At 35.6% G+C, this 16,373-nt stretch overlaps 2 protein-coding genes and 1 long non-coding RNA gene across 4 annotated transcripts; 2 read left to right on the forward strand and 1 right to left on the reverse strand.

Annotated features, from left to right (window-relative positions):
- The first annotated feature begins 762 nt into the window (after positions 1-762).
- LOC107936874 (protein SHORTAGE IN CHIASMATA 1-like) lies at positions 763-10,321 on the forward strand. Its single transcript, XM_041083748.1, is given in 11 exon segments — positions 763-1,091; positions 1,715-1,783; positions 1,890-1,976; positions 2,067-2,135; positions 2,644-4,294; positions 4,297-4,452; positions 4,455-4,914; positions 5,486-5,693; positions 6,757-7,245; positions 7,782-9,401; positions 9,492-10,321. Coding segments are annotated over 11 exon segments (5,205 nt in total). The 5' UTR covers positions 763-791; the 3' UTR covers positions 9,588-10,321.
- Positions 10,214-15,487, reverse strand: LOC107936889 (putative leucine-rich repeat-containing protein DDB_G0290503). 2 transcript variants are annotated; one of them, XM_041083750.1, is made up of 9 exons: positions 14,648-15,487; positions 14,360-14,560; positions 14,143-14,265; positions 14,007-14,044; positions 13,816-13,912; positions 11,639-13,654; positions 11,268-11,420; positions 10,768-10,883; positions 10,214-10,627 (listed from the first exon to the last, which is right to left on the reverse strand). In XM_041083750.1, exons 1-9 carry the CDS (start codon positions 14,717-14,719, stop codon positions 10,438-10,440), a joined length of 3,006 nt encoding a protein of 1,001 aa, XP_040939684.1. In that variant the 5' UTR covers positions 14,720-15,487; the 3' UTR covers positions 10,214-10,437. The 2 variants fall into 2 exon arrangements, with proteins under 2 accessions (XP_040939684.1, XP_040939683.1); XM_041083749.1 differs by having other exon boundaries at positions 10,214-10,630.
- Positions 14,130-16,348, forward strand: LOC121211213 (uncharacterized). The gene is made up of 4 exons (XR_005906543.1): positions 14,130-14,377; positions 14,495-14,587; positions 15,927-15,973; positions 16,068-16,348. It is a non-coding gene; the product is annotated as an uncharacterized lncRNA (long non-coding RNA).
- Positions 16,349-16,373: the final 25 nt, after the last annotated feature.

Consider the following 16,373-nt stretch of genomic DNA (forward strand, 5'->3'; position numbering starts at 1 on the left):
TCTATAAGACGTACTAAAAATATAACTTTTGATTTTAAGTTGGCCTCCAAAATTTTAAATATTCCAATTAATAATTAAAATTATTAATATTTTATCAATTAAGGTTCTTCTATCAGCCTATTTATCAAATTAGGTGTAAAATGCCATTTTAAATTTCACATACAATATATTTAAAACACTTATGACAGATTTGATTTGACGTGTGTTGTTTGTGTAATAAATACATGCATGCCTATAATTTGATTCATATGTTCTAAATGCTACATGTTAGATTTAAGATGACATTTAATGCTTAAATTTAGAGGATGTAATCGATATAACACTAATATTTAAAATATTTAATTAAAATATTTTGAAAATTTGAAATTAATTTTAAATTTAAATGATAATTTAAGGTTGTTTGTTACAATTAAAATACATAAATTCGAGTATGTTTAATCATATAATTTATAAATATTGGTATAATTAAGTAGCACACTTAAAAGGGGTTTAGAATATGATGTTAGTATTTGTGCATGTATAAAATATAATTTTAATGATTGGATTGAGATTTTTAAATAAAAGATTTAATTTTTTAACCTTTTAAGCATAGGGACTTAATATCAAATTTGGTAAAAATACAGGGATTAATAGCATATTTTAACAAAACACGCACAAAAAGGAATGAACAACGGTGCGCGCCATTCATGCAAGTGGTAAGCGAAACAAACTCCACCAATTTAAATTTTAAGCGCCAAATTAAATTTCATGCTCCATTTTCACCTTCAACAAACTCGTAGAAGCCACCACCGATGCGAACTCGATTTCTCAACGTCGATTACTTGAGCGCCTTTCAATCCCCAGCCGAAACCCTAAGCTTCCTCAACCTACCGCCTCCTCACTTCCCTCCTCATACTTCCAACTTCACTGACGATCTTCTTCACTTTGATTCGTTCCTCAACCTCCCTCTCCAGACCGAGAGATTGCCTATCGATGCCGCTCTCTCCAACTTCTTGTCGGAAGCAATTCCTCCGTTCATCGATGTCGATATCAGAGATTTCGAGGATACTCGGTTTCCAAGTGGAAATGCCAGCGCAAAGTTCTCCACCGAGGTAAAGTGATGAGTTCAGTTCTCTTTAGTCTCCGATGCGATTTTAATTTTTTTTGCCGGATTTGGAATGAAAAATAGCTGATTATGATGTCAAGTATGAAAATCTCGATGGTTTTGGATTATACTGGGGAGATTCCATTTTTTACGTCGTTTATTTCCTAAGAGCTCTCTGTCTCTGTTGATCGATGAATCGTCGATTGTTAAAGGTGCTTCAATAATGGAAATTACGGAGTTGTATTTTCTTAATAGAAGCAATCTAGATTCAATAATGTCTAATGCTTTTCCTTTTTCTCCACGTCATATTGACTCGAGCTTGATTTTGCATACCCTGCTTTTGTTAAAAGAAACTGCGAAAATGCATGTAGAAAGTTTTTTTTCTAAATATTTTTAGTCAATGACTAAGACTAATGTTATTAGAGAGTCTAGGTTCTCTTGAAGGATTACAAACGGAAAATTAATGTTACGCATTTCGTTGTTGAGAAAAATTAAGACAGTTGAGGTATTCTTACAACTGGATTGTTTTATCATAGTGAACTTGTCTTTAGGAAAGATCTTTATAATCCAGCAGCTTTGCCACCGACGGTCTTGGTCTTTTTAGATCTAGATGATTTTATTGATGTGCAGGAGGAAACTACGGTTTGTAATGAGAAGGAAGCAGGGAGTCAGAGAACTTTTGGATCAGAAATTCAGGAGGTTAGATTTGCAAAAAGCTTTATACTAACTTTCTCAAATGATGTTAATCTTGTTTCACTTTGTTCTCTTTAGGATCTTCCATAAAGCTTAATTCATGCCACTGCAGGAGGATAATGTAACCTGTGGAGCTGATAAGGATGTTCGGAGGTTAGACGTGATACTGTTTGAAACACCCGAGCTGGATACTTTTTTGGTATTATCTATTGTTCGTTATATATATGAAAAGTTTATTCAGTATCACAGCAGGTATTTGGTAATTTATAACTTGTATATTTCTTTGCAGGATAATGCCCACTTTTCCAAGAAAGAGATTGAGACATTTTCTGGAATTTCAGAGATTGATAATAATAAGGTAAATAGTAATTTATTGAATAATTTATTTTGGAAGTCTTATATAGTATATACAATCGCACTTTCCAGTCTTCTTACAATTTCCTTAGGCTTAGCTTTTTTCCTTGTGGATGCAGAATAATAGATACTAATCTTTGGCTGAGTTATATTAAATATTAAAATTCATTTCTTTTTAATTTGCGTAAAGTAAGTTTACAGATCAAGTTTAATGATTACCTCAGTGCTTTAGAGAGGTTTTGTATATTTAATTTAACATTTAAAAACTCCTACAGATTGGTCTTAATTTGCTCAGTATGCTGATGGATCTGCTGTTTCTTCACATGTCCTATAGGCTTCTTTTTTTTACACTTGTTTCCTACATGCAGCTTTAGTCATATCTGGCTCGTGTATTACCTGGTTGAAAATTGGATGCAAGTTTTATATTACTGTCACTGCTTTAAGTAAGCTTTAATGATCCTTCAAATTCTTAGAAAAATTTGGTGTCTCTTTTGAATTGAATCTTTCTTCAGGATGAGACGGGCCCTATACTGCAGTTTCCTGACAAGATTCAAGAATCAGTTTATTCAGTTGAAGATGTTATTTCAGAGTGCAACAGGGAGCAAAATATTTATATGCTGGAAGAGGATAGTTCTTTTGGAGGTCGAGAGCCCTTACAGCATAGCACCTTCCCCATTTTGGAGGTGGACGAAATAAGTCTGGGTATCATGACAAGTCATTCTATCGATGATGTACTTCCTACTGCTTTTGAATCTATTGAATCCCAGCTGTGGACTCAAGAAAATGATGTGCTTACTGACAGCAAGGAGCTCTTGGGCTCTATTGGGAATGATATCTTAAAGTTTCTTTCTGATCTCTGTTCAGTGGAAAAATATCCGGAACCTGAGCTAGCCTTCCCAGAGATGTTCCTGGATGTGAACATTATATGCATGGTGGAAACTCCTCAAGCTGATGGGAATTCTGAACTTGTTATGGCAAAACAGGATGCTGGTTATCTTTTTCCCACAAACCTCGTTATTTTTGAGGAATTCCAGATTTTTGATGTTGATTTATCTCAAAACTTTGATGTGTTTTTGAACAGACAAATAACCCACGAGCCAGAAGCATGTAACCATATGTTCAAGGAAGACATGAATTTCAAGAGTTTCAGTGAATTGGTTGTTAGTCATGAACTTGTGTTGGTAGATGAAACATTCAAATCTTTGCCTATACCTGTTCTCTCGGATCATGGAAGGTTGAGGTTACCATGCACAGTTATCGAGGAATTACTGTCTGATTTGAAGCCGCTGCCCCTATCTGCATCTGATGGTATCTACTTGGACTGGTATATATTGGAAGATGATAAATGCAGCAGTAAAGTTCATGCTTTGTTTCAGAATATGATGGAGGAGATAGATGCTACCAGCATTGATTTTGAACAGGAAAGTTTTGAGGGTAGCAAGTTAGTTTCTGACTTCATTTTCTCAGATGATGCTTTAACAGGATCAGCTACTGAACAATACGAGGAAGTACCGAATGTAACTTTTGATCGCGTACCTATGCTTAATGATAATTTTATGGCTGTTGAGTCCAATAAGTTACAAGACAACGGTTTCCCAAAACCAGGAAACTCGGAACAATTAGCAGAAAAAGATGATAAGAGGGCTTCATTACTATTCAAGACTATGTCACAATTCAATGATCTTGCTTTTTTCTTGAATCCCCAGAAAAGTAGCGCTAGAGAAAATGCTGGACCTGAGGCCATGTCTTCCAATCCAAAGGCTGAATTACCCAATGTTTCATCTGGTCGTTCAGTTGAAGCATGTGAATCCACTGGTCTACAGTCACAAGTCAATGGTCCAGATTTTTTCTTGAATCCCCAGAAAAGTATTGCTAGAGAAGATGCTGCACCTGCGGCCAGGTCTTTTAACCGAAAGGCTGAATCACCCAATGGTTTATCTGGTCATTCAGTTGAAGCACGTGCTTACACTGGGCTACCGTTACAAGTCAATGATCTTGATTTTTTCTTGAATCCCCAGAAAAGTAGCACTAGAGATAATGCTGGACCTGCGGCCATGTCATTCAACCCAAGGTCTGAATTACCCAATGTTTCATCTGGTCATTCAGTTGAAGCATGTGCATCCACGGGTCTACTATTGCAGCAGTGGGATATCATGGTTTACAATATAAATTGTCAGATGATATCTTGGCACTGATTGAAAATTTTGAAAAGTGCTATCTAGCTATCTTGCAGAATGAGACAGAGCTAATTTCATTTTTGGGAGAAGATAGGTATGAATTGCTTAGCCTTCCAAAGAAAAAGTTAATGGACTGTATTAAGAAAAAATGGCACGAAGAAATACTTCCCATGGTGATGAAGATATTATGGCATTTGTCACGTTGTGCGCTATTAAGCAAATGGCTTGGTACATGTGTTTCTATGGCATCAATGCAGCTCACTTATACGTAGACAAGCTATGTCGAAGCCTTGGGTGCATAAAGTCAAGATTAAGTTTCCTTCATTCCTTGATTGAGGATGCTCGTGGCAAGGTTGATAAGGAAATAACTACATCACATCCCTCACTCTGTGTTATACGGGGAATTTTACAGTCAAAGTCCAGCTCAAGTAATTCCAAAGTGTTGATCTTGGCAGAGCAAGTCTTCTGGTGGTCTTTGAAGAGTTTGTTGATGTCTATGGGATTATCCTGGAACGAGCTATCAAGTTTCTGCGCAAACGCAAATCCATCAGGTGCCTATAAGATGGATTCTCAGCTAATTTCAGATTGTTGGTTGGTATCTCAGGAGTAAGTTCCAAACCTTCAATATCTAATATATTGTGGCATATTATTTGCAAAATGCTTATGAACAACTCACTTCATTTGGGGCTATATGATTTTTTTTTTCTTTTGCTCTGTGAAAAGGCCAACTTAATAAAGTTGTTACTGCTGGACATAGGAAATATACAGTATGTATAAGCTAACCACTTTTAAAGGATAGGTGACAAGCAGGAGACGTGATTGTGTATAGTCTGCAAATGCACAAATATTCCTAGATAAGATTGCTATGACACATCTAGAACCAAATATAAGATGCTTAGTAAATTTGGGAGATATTGTTGGAATTCAACAAATTATAGCTTTGATTTAACCATGTAGGTTAATTGCAGTATTTCTCATAGCAAAGGCATGTGGGACCTTTTTGAAATATTTATCCAACTTTTAAAAGTCGCACGAAAAGATTAAGAATGCAACGCATTGCACATTATGGAAAACTAAAGATAAAACTCTGAAGTGGGTGGGTCCATCCGAAACTTTAGTATGCCTGTTGTGCAGTGTTAGGAAGCCATATGTGATACTCTCTTTCTTTCTCCTCAAGGAATGTTTCTGCATCTTTTCCATTCAACAAGTTCAACGTTATTGTGGAATATGGAGGCTTTTGTGGCTCATCTAGAGTATCTTCTTTCCCCCCCAAATCTGTTGGCTTGACTCATCTTCACTTTCTGAAGATTGAACTGGATGACTCTAGTGCTTCCAAAGCACTTTGCGAAGGTGTTGATATCCCCCAGATTGCAAAGAAGTTGACGGTGACTCTCTTCTTTCTTATTTGATCAAAGAATTTATCTATTCATTGATGATATCTATTCAAACCTGCTATTTTGAGTAGGATTATGAACACAACTGCTGAGCTAAATGCGTGGGTGTACTATTTTGTAATTTTAGTTTTACTCCTAGAGCCACATTTTGTGTAACAAAATTCAAATAAAAATTATAGAACAAAAAGACATTATTAATTCTAGTAATACCGTTAAGAGGGTTTTGTTAGGTATTAGGTCAAGGAATGAAGACATTAAGAGTTCAAAAGATTTGTAAATTCTTATAAACTAATGAATACATCAATTCAACACCAAAGTTGAAATATGTGGTTAGAGTAAACAGAGGAACAAAATATTGCACGTAATTGATAGAATGACCCCTTGGAATATAAATTGTGAATTTAAGCATGTTGCTTGTGTTAGTAGTTTGCAATGTTACTGGTTTATTTAGCACATTGCTCAGAAAAGTTTAAACTAAATAATATAAAATTACCTATTCGTATGAATAAAAAAACAAGTTAAGTGCTAAGCTCAATGGATTAAGCTCATTTGATGGGCTTTATATATTATATGGGTTAAGCCCAATAGTTTTGCATTAGAATAGTTAATAATTGCATGCACTTTTATGATAGTCATTTAAAAAACTCAAAAGCCTCAGAGAAATTGCCTTATCCATCAGAGTTTGTTTTTTATTACTTTTCCATACATTATTTCTAGCAGCTTGTGTTTGAAGTTGAGAAAATTTCTCTAGGACTAGTTGGGGGTGCATAGCTGAGTTACAATATGGGTGCATGATTTGTATTAAATTGGTCTTTACCATTGAAGTTGATATCCTTTTCAATCCTTAGGAATGAAAACAATTTACAAATTATTTATATTCATCAATTAAATAACAGCCAAAAATTGACTGCTGCAAGGGATAAGTTCTGAACTTTAAAGTAATATATTTCCTTACGGAATTAGCTGCGTCTCTGATTCTTCATGTAATTGTTTATTGCTCTGTAATCATAGTGGTAATCACAGACATTCTCTGAAGATGGTACCAATGTTTTAGGAAGGGGAGTTTCATTCAATCCTGGCCCTTAATGTGAACTACGAGAATGTGGAGGACCTACTGAACTTTGTACCCATTGTAGACAAGCATAACAAGGGGTCTGTCGGAAGTGGGAAAGAAGAAGAAGCCTATAGTTTGCCTCTGCCAGTTGCAGTTGAAACCAATCCAAACCCGCAGAGATTGGCAGACATGGTAATTATTGTGAACATTCAAAATTTTGATAAGGAAATGATCGTATCCAGAAGATCTACTTATCAAAAAATTCTTGCAATGGAGAAAGAAGGAGCTCAAGTAGTGGAACGCGATTCAAATCTTCCAGTGGATGTCATAATTAGCTCTGCAATTTGCCTAGTATGGTATGATTCCAGAAACATAGGAAGGAAAGCTGCCATTTCAGATGAAACATCTTCTTGCTTACAGTTGTGCATTGAGAATATTGCAACTAACATTTTGACATTGCTGAGTTTTACTTTCAGTGGCTGTTTCCTGGTAATTTTCGCAATTTACATCAAATTTTTTAAACTTTGACTTTCATACTTAACTACTTTGAAAATCTTTAAGTTTCAAGAAGATAAATGCCAGGTTTTGTTTCTGGTAACTTGGGATGCTTAGAACCAGACAACCTAAGTTTTTGCTTCGTAGTACCTTTCTGTTCATCAATATGGTTAGTGTAGGTTTATTGGACCTCTAATAAAAAATCTTTAAGTTGCTTCTATTCATTTTCTGTGTTGCTCGTAACTGATAATCAATAAAAACGATTATCCTAATTTGATGCTGCTTATTTGCATTCGTAGCCATCTTTTGCTGGCTTGGTCAGAATCAGCAGATTAGTAGTTATAGGTGATGTTCTTGCTTTTCACTTGAAGTATGGACGTTTAGTTTAGGTTGAAAATTAAAATAAACCCTAGGGTAGACAATTTTGTTCATTAAATGCGCAAGATGAGACATGGTGCTCTTGTAAGACGGAAATTCTGCACTATTTTCAGTAAAACATTACTATAAATTTTATGTACTTTCTGTTCAAGGTATTTGAGGGAGGCATTGGCTTCCTTTCTACTGTAATGGAATCCTCAGCTGGACTCTATGCAGCAGCAGCAAGTTTGGGAATTGACTTCCAGCTATTTTGTTCTTATTCATCTGAATCAACTGATGAAATTATACAAAACTGCATTGACTATGCTGCAAAGACGACCAGGGGCCGATATCCAAAGATGCCTGATTCAGAAACTCTTGCAGAATCGTTCCTTACTAAATTTCCTTCAGTTAATCCTTTGACAGCGCATGCAATACTCTCTTCGGGAGGAATGCTCGTTGAGTTCCTTCAGTGGTCACATGAAAGCAGGATTCAGGCAGTTCAAAACTACTGTGTACCAGATGAAAGTATTGCTCTTTTCAGTGCTTTGTGCAAGTACGGTGAGCGGGAGGACTCAAAATCTGTAATGACAGACTGCTCTTCTTCTGTATCTTCGGGTCGTAACTCCGACAAGTGTCATTACAATGTTGGTTCTCAAGGAAAACAAGGCAAACGCAAAAATAGCTCTAATAAAGTCAGCACAAGGATGGATGAATCACAGCATTTTGAGCCTGTGAGCAAAGATGAGATCCTCCATCCTTCTGGACTGTCGAAGCAATATGATTCTTGGAAATCTACAGGTTCTGAGATGTTCCAGGATTACAAAAAGCTCAGTTCATCTTTAAATGATATATTTGATCAAGAGCAGGATTTTGGTTTTCTCCCTCAATTTCCTGGGCGATATGATTCTGACATCTATGAAGGTCCTAACATGTTAAAAGAGGCAAAAAAGCCCAAACTCGATGTACCCTTGAAAGATAATATATGGGATTACAATCTGGGAGAAAATGCAGGTATGCTGAATAGTTTGGACTGGCAAATCACCAATAGCTTTGAGAATAAGCGCGAAGAACTTACAAGTGAAGTTACTGACTTTGCTGACAGTCCGATGTCTGGTGAGGATTTCTCTTGCTTTGGTAACTCTAATCCTTTCTCCTCTTTGGTGTCGGAGATTGAAGAGGATTCTACTAGTAAATCCAAAATTGCTAGAAGATTGTCATTTACTAAAGACAGTCACACTGTTTTCCCATATGTTTCTGAGATCAACATTGGTTCAGATATGTTGAGTTCTGTAACATGTCCTAGACAAGGTCTTGTAGGAACTAGTCCTAATTCTGATGCAAGTCCCAGCAACCAAGAAAACTCCATACGGGATGTTTTAGCTCAGCGATCTGCAGCTTGCAAAGGATCACTACTAAAAAACGATGTATCAAATCATAGTGCAACATCACTCTCAAGGGCCATTCTTTCAAACCAACCACAATTAGATTCACCTTGGACGATAGAATTTCTTAACAGGATCAGGGAGAAGAGCAGATTACGTCAGCAGAATCTTCCTTCTGATACATCTGCTTCACCCTTTGGCAGATCAGGAAATATAGCAAAAGTTCCTAAGAGAAGAAGTCCATCAATTCTTGAGTTTTTCAAATACCAAGGAGGCAACACTCCTAAGAAAATACTAGAACAAAGGAAGCAGAAAAGACCTCCACAAGCATCCAGCTCATCTAAGAATAAAAAGACTTCATCCTCCCTTACACAAACATCGACACCCACTGATAAGAGAACAAGACAGGTTTGTATAAACTACCATCTCTATTTGACGTGTACTACACATACAACTGCATATGTCTACAATTTAAACCATGCACTTTTTCTCCTCCAGACTCTATCTTTTGAAATGAATGGAAGTGGAAGTCAAACTAAGCTAGTTTGGAGAGACGGAGGAGCACATGGTTTGAGCAAAAAGGTTCGCTATTAATAATCACGATCGAAACAAACGTGGTCCAATGTATAAGTGTATAGATTCATTTGTAAAATTAGCAGGTTGGTTCTATTATGCTCTCCAACAGTTTCTTTTTCCATTTAGAAATTAGCATTAAATACTGAGATACACTATCTTATTTAAATTTACTTGTTTTATGCAGAACTTCCTTTAAACATTACATGAACTTGGAGCAGTTGCGACACTTTTTTCAAGAATGTATCCATATGGCTCAACGGTAAGCTCAAATAGCAGAATCATGCCAGAAATATTTGATTTGCTCAGAAATTTTGAACTGACTAGCCCATAGGCAGCTAGGATTTATAAAACGATCATTAGGTGTGATGTGTTCAGGCTTGTTTGTTAGTTGGAATGATTGTTTTTTTGTTATAGTTTTATCTTTTATGATAATAGTATTATACCCCAAGAAACAGAAAAGCTCCATCTTAGTGAATCAGTTGTTAGCTTGAAGCGAAGTAGCAGGACTGGTGACAAAGACACGACTTATTAGTGATGTTTCCACAAAATTAATTCTAGATTTTAATTTATTGAGCAGAATGAATCGGTTCCTATATAATTAATGGGTCCCTGTGTATCTATAATTTAAAACCTCAAAATCCATATTTGCTGCTTGAGCTTTCATGAAATTGGTTGAATCTAATTTTTCACTGTTCCTAACAGGAGAGATGAGCAACAAATAAAGGAAGAATGCTATTTTCACAAATTCAAATGATAGGGATTTCTTGATTGGACTTTGATGTACCTATCAAACACATATTTCCTTTTAGAAGATCAGCTGCTTTACCCTGCTTAGCGTTCTGTCCAGCATACTGCATCTTTGAAAATGCTAGTTCTTCTTGCCATTCTTAAGGTTTCTCACTGTCATTACAAGTTGTTGTCTTTCCCCTTCCACTTCTGCAAATTTGAGACTTATTTCAGAATACCTTTCTTCCATGTCTTTAAGCTCACGCTCCATAGATTTGTTCCTTTCCTTAAGACCTTCCACTTCTCTTAGCAATTCGGCAAGATTAACATCACTGCTGGTATCGTAAGTAGGAAAGACATAAATGATTAGCCAATGAACTCATCTACAGTAAATATGTTGCTTAATAACTAACTCTGATTCTTGAGACAAACAGATTGGCCTTGTTGTTCACAACTTATTGTATGCTCATACCTTTCAACGGGTACTGCTGTTGTTGACAAAGGCATGCCTTCTGCAACGGTAGTCTTAGAATGGAGCTTATCTCGTGACTTTCTTCTTTCCTCAGATTTGTTAACATTTATAGGTTCCTGTATTTTGAACATTGGTAATATTGAGACTGGAGTAACTATCTAGAACTAAATGGATGGAATTGGAAGCATATTAACAATAAGGATGAAACTGAGATACAAGTTACCTTAACTAAAATTTCAATTGTGAGGTCTAGAATTAAAGGAATTTCTATCTCAATTATGCATTGATTGATATAGTTTTGAAGTGGCAACGTTATTTATGTCTTTATTTCTTTCCCGTTAGTACTGCTCAATAGAGTCACTCTGTTTCTATAGAGTTATAATAATTCTGAAATACTGTTTCCATGATTGTTTCATGAAACTAAAATATTGCTGTCTAGTTGCATGAGAAATAACAAAACTATATTATTCAATGCATTTTTATAATTGTAATCCACAAACCTTTTGACATCGATCTGCAGAAAAACAATGACAAACTTTGAGTTGTTCCATGAAGCTTTCGAGCTCTTCAATCATATTGCTGAGATTACTTTCCTTCTCCGGAGCTGAATTAGCTGATGTTTTCCAAGCAGTTTCCTTGAGGTTTATGCGTTCCTGCCAGAGGTGGTGATATTATTAAGCTTTGCTATCAATGAATGAGAACTTATATCGGCTTGGATGTTTGCATTGCATGAAAACGTAGAATGTAAACATTTCATGACTAGATGAAGGATATTATATATCAATGTGGTTTTCTTCCACCATTGATGTTTGTTAAATATGACACAGAATTTTTCCATGCATAACAACTAATTTTTTTATAGAACAACTACCTTAAGCAGCCTCATTTTTTTCAGCAAACTATGGATATCCTTGGATTCTTGAGGAGCTGAAGTAGAGTGGCTGCTCCTTGAGGCGATGTCAGCTTGACCACCACTACTTTTGAGTTCTTTCTGCATAGAGCCGATTTCTTCTTCCTTCTTCTGCAGGTCATTCTTTAATTGAGATACCTGTTTCCTCAGTTTATCTTTCTCCCTTTCTTCCCGGACCAAGCTATGTTTTAAGTCATTACACTCCACTCTAATATTTTCCATTTCCGACTGCAAATTTGAGATCACCATCTCCTTTTTATCCTTCAAAGACCTCGTGCTAATTAATTGTTTCTGTGCCTTCTCCGTTTCCTTCTTTGCTAAAGTGATTTTTTTCTCAAGTTCATCTCTTTCTTTATTCCATCTTTGTATCAGCATCTCAGTTTTTTCATTTGATGCCTTCACTTTTTTGGTTTCATCACTTTGCTTCCCATTTTCTTTTGCCAAATCAGAAAATTGGCTTCTCTGCTCTTCGAGCTTCTGGATCTCAGTCTTAAGCATTTGAATTTCTTTAGAGAATTCCTCCTGCTTTTCCTTCTCTTGCCTTTGTGCATATTCAAGTTGTGAAGTCTTATCATTAAGTTCCATTGACATTTTCTCTATTTGTTTTGCTTTGAGATCTAGTTGGTGTGAAAGGTGTTGCCATTCAACTGCAGTCTGATCTTTAAATAGCTCAAGTTCTTCATTGGCTTTTTGGAGCATTTCTTCCAGATCTCTTTTTTGCATCTGCAGGTCATTTGCTTCTTCAACCGCTTTCATGGTCATCTTTTCATTCTCATCAATCCTACTAGCCATTTCAACGGACAGCTTTTTAAATTCATCTTGAAGCCGCTCGGCATTTGCAGCATTTGTCCACCTTGACTTTCTTGATGCCTCCTCTGCTCGGATTGCCCTCTGTTCCTGCTCGGTTTTGGAATGCATCAAGCTGTTGAGTTCTTCTTCAAACCCTTGTGTCCGATTCTCCAGTTCTTTGTTTAATTCTTTGACTTGACTTTCTAATTCATTAATGGCAATTAAAGACTCTGAGTATTCTTCTGATTGCTGCTTGAGTTTGTCCTCTAGTCTTTGCACCTGAGATTCAAGTTCATCTATAGTAGCCAAATATTTTGAGGACTCCTTTTGTGCCTTTATCGATTCTTGTTGCTGGTTTTGCTTTAACTGTGAGGAGATTTCATTATTTTCCCGGCTCAGTTCTTCTATATGCATCTCTAACTCCTCCTTATGCTTCTTGTAGAACTTCAACTCAGCATTCAGGTCTGTGATTGTCTGCTTCATCATGTGTACTTCATCGGCATCATGTTGTTCATTCAACCGCACCTCTTCAATGCTGGTACTTGCTTCTATCTCACTGGAGAGGCGAGATATTTCCCTGTTCTTTTTCTCTAGCATTTCATTGAGGTCTCTTACTGCAAGAATCAAATTAGAATTGGAATCCTCCGTCTTCTGCAACTGCAAACGAAGATTGGCATTTAATTCCTTTTGATGATCCAGCTCCTGCCTAATTTCCTTTAGCAGAACCTTTGACCCCTCATTCTCATCTTCCGATAGACTTTCAAGTACTTCCTCATCTAGATTGTTCTTTGACTTGAGTCGTTCAAACTCCACCTTCATTGCATCTCTTTCTTCTTTAAGGCTGGTAACTTGTCTCGATAAATCTTGAGTCCTTTTGTTCTCCTTCGTAATCTGTTTCCGAAGAGATTGCAACTCTAATTCTGATACTTCTACCTGCCTCAATAACATAGCATTTTCACTTCTGAGTTTCTCAACAGGATTTTCTGATTCCTTATTCCATTCTCTTGGGACGTCTTCGGGGCTAATAGTTAACTCCGCTAAACTTCCATCAGAAGTTGAACTGGCCGACCAATCTGTGTTTGTTCTCCGGTGCATGTTCTTTTTAGTCATGCCAGTATCCACTGCTCTCTTAGGCATAGAGTTCTGCCGTAGAGATGAATATAATTCAGCGGGGTCCAACTGCCCATCCTATGAAAGAATTAAAGAATTCATAATTAAAGAACAATTTAATTGTAAACTTGCATAAAATAGCCATCTGTTCCAGGTAGTAATTTCAGGATGCTTTAAAACCCAAATCATTGCCATGCTAAACTATAGTAAAACCAGATAAGTGGGGCCTTGGAGCTTACTTCTGTTAAAGTTTGGACATTGTCACTGTAATTGATGCCTTGGCTTTGCAGGCTTCCCTCCCTGGAAATGGTCAACCCTTCACTATCTCCAATATATCTGATATTGAAATTTCGTATAGGTAAATGGAGCAAGAAAAAAAATTAAGGTAAATAGTGAATGAATAGAGATGGGTTATTAATGCTTGTATCACCTCTGATCTTCTGCTCCTTCAATTTTATGAATTGTCACCTATGGGTCATCATGAATTTCCAGAACCAAATTAGATTTTGAAATAAAAAAAATTAAAAATGCTTGAGGCGGTCACTAGACAGTGAGAGAGAACTAACATGTAGAATGGCACCGGAGTTGGCAAACTTAAGCGGCAGAGATACGGTAACAGGTTCAGTTTCTGCAGCAAAATCAGCAAAATCAATCGAAGCTTCACCGAGAAACCCTGCTTTTGAAGATCCCTGCAACCAAACCCAGAAAAAATCAGCAAAAACCACTCACCAGTGGAAACTTAAACAATGGGGAAGAAAAGCCAAAAAGCTGAGGAATTATTACATTTGAAACAACGAAATGGTAAATTTTTTCACTCAATTTCCCTGTTTTTATCTCTTTTATCATTTTCACAGTTTCATAAACAGGATTCTCCCACAAACAACTCCCATCTTGAACTGCCACTTTCTCTAATTTCAGCGTCGGCCTCCCAACCTCCTCCGGCACCAACGCTATCGTTACGGCGGACTTTTTCAACCGTGGCACCTGAAAAAAAAAAAGAGGCTAAATCAGGTAAGAGATCTTTCAAAAACTCTAATAAATTTCTTAACTAGGAATCTAACTCAGTAGTACCTGAGTTGCCTGAAACTGCAATTGAAACACTACTTTGATCTTCTTCTTGTCGCTCTTCCATGCCTTAAACATCGTTTACTTTTTTTTTTCAGTCGTATATATGCTTTTACTTTCTCTGCTGAATGTTTGCTGCAAATCGCACTTAATGCATTGGGATTCTGACTGAAAAATAATCCACAAAAAAAGGGGGTAGTTTATGAACAGCTGGGGGAATGCTAAAGTGTGGTGAAAGCAATTAGATCTTCCAGTCTGTTAAATTCCTTTAGTTCAGGAAATTAGAGATTGTCAAAATGGAAGATGACTCAGAGTCAAAATTAATAAATTTAGTGCATTACAGTGCAAATAAAGAAGCTTCTTTATAATATATTAACCAAAAGAAATCTACTTATAATTCTAAGTAATAAAAGTTTTGGAATTGGAACGTAGTTTTCTTTTGATTGCAGCAAGGCACGGGGTGCCAAACTTCAAACCAAACAGATGGCTGTTTCATCTTATATAAAATTTAATATATTAAAAATATATTTTATATAAATTTTACATACTTTTATATTAAATATCATATTATTTTTATCCACAGGATTAGTTAAAATGATAAGGATTTTTTTACTTTAATTAGTGATTGAAAGTTCAATATTTACTTTGAATATAAATTAATTTTAAAATTCATAATCAGGATCTATTTTCTTATTAGTAATTTAATTTTCTTTAATAAAAACCTTAAATTAAAGAAAACATTAGTGTGTTATTTCGTAAAATTAAGTTTGATCACGAGGAAAACAACGAAAATTAAGCAAAAGAAAGGAAAAAAAAAAGGCACGGCAGAAGTTAGCACTTAGCTGTTACTTATCATATCATTAAAGCATCTTCCTTTTTATATTTGTATCACATTTAAGAAAGGTATTGTGGACATCAAAATTACTCATTTTTAGGCATTTAATAAAATTTTAAATAATAGTAAATACCGTACAAAGTGAAATTGGAAGTGTCCGTTGCATCAAACCCCAATAAAAGGATACAAATAATAATATTTAAAGAAAATAATTAATAAATGGTTCTATTAAATTTAATAAAAACAGTATGATTAAATAAATTCAATGAATTAATTTTCAGTTAGAGCATTTAACCACTAATCAAAAGAAAATATTATTGCTTATTAGGACAGTATTGTAACTGCCAAATGATTAAACCATGATTTGACAAAAATTATAGAGATGTGATTTAAAGGTTTAGAATTGGATGGTTTTTGGAATGGATAAATTATAATTATGTGTGGTTTTAGGAATTATTGATTAGCGACAGCGATGGCCACATACCGAAACCCTTGAGGTTCGACAATTCTGATCCATGTTTAACAAAAGCTTCATCGTTTCCAGCAATGCTAAAAAGGCCTTGACATTTATTATTGGGTGCTTTTTTGTAGGTCAAATCCCCGCCAATTTGCTCTGTAACATGTGTGGAAACACGTTGATGCATGTGCTCTCTTCTCTCTCTTGTCCCCACTCACAGACACCCACCTAGACTTTTCTAAGATTGAAGTTTATGGGGTTAATTTGTGGAAGTGAAATATTTTAATTTTAAAATAAGAGTTAAATATTATCACATTTTCTATAAAAATTGTACTTATAAGTGGGATGTATCAATTTTAGAATTTTCCTTTTAAAACTTTCACTAATAATATATTAAATAATTTTTTTAATTTCATTATATTTATTTAAATATTAAGATA

The sequence above is a fragment of the Gossypium hirsutum genome, chromosome A12, assembly GCF_007990345.1.
Source record: "Gossypium hirsutum isolate 1008001.06 chromosome A12, Gossypium_hirsutum_v2.1, whole genome shotgun sequence".
NCBI classification, from domain to species: domain Eukaryota; kingdom Viridiplantae; phylum Streptophyta; class Magnoliopsida; order Malvales; family Malvaceae; genus Gossypium; species Gossypium hirsutum.

Bases quoted from the DNA above. Each gene is read 5' to 3' on its own strand.
- LOC107936889 (XM_041083749.1), bottom strand. From the start codon at position 14,719: ATGTTTAAGGCATGGAAGAGCGACAAGAAGAAGATCAAAGTAGTGTTT. The intron at 13,913-14,006 runs GTGATACAAGCA...TTTCAATATCAG, and splicing joins GAAGGAGCAGAAGATCAGAG to ATATATTGGAGATAGTGAAG. The intron at 11,421-11,638 runs GTAGTTGTTCTA...CACCTCTGGCAG, and splicing joins AAAAAATGAGGCTGCTTAAG to GAACGCATAAACCTCAAGGA.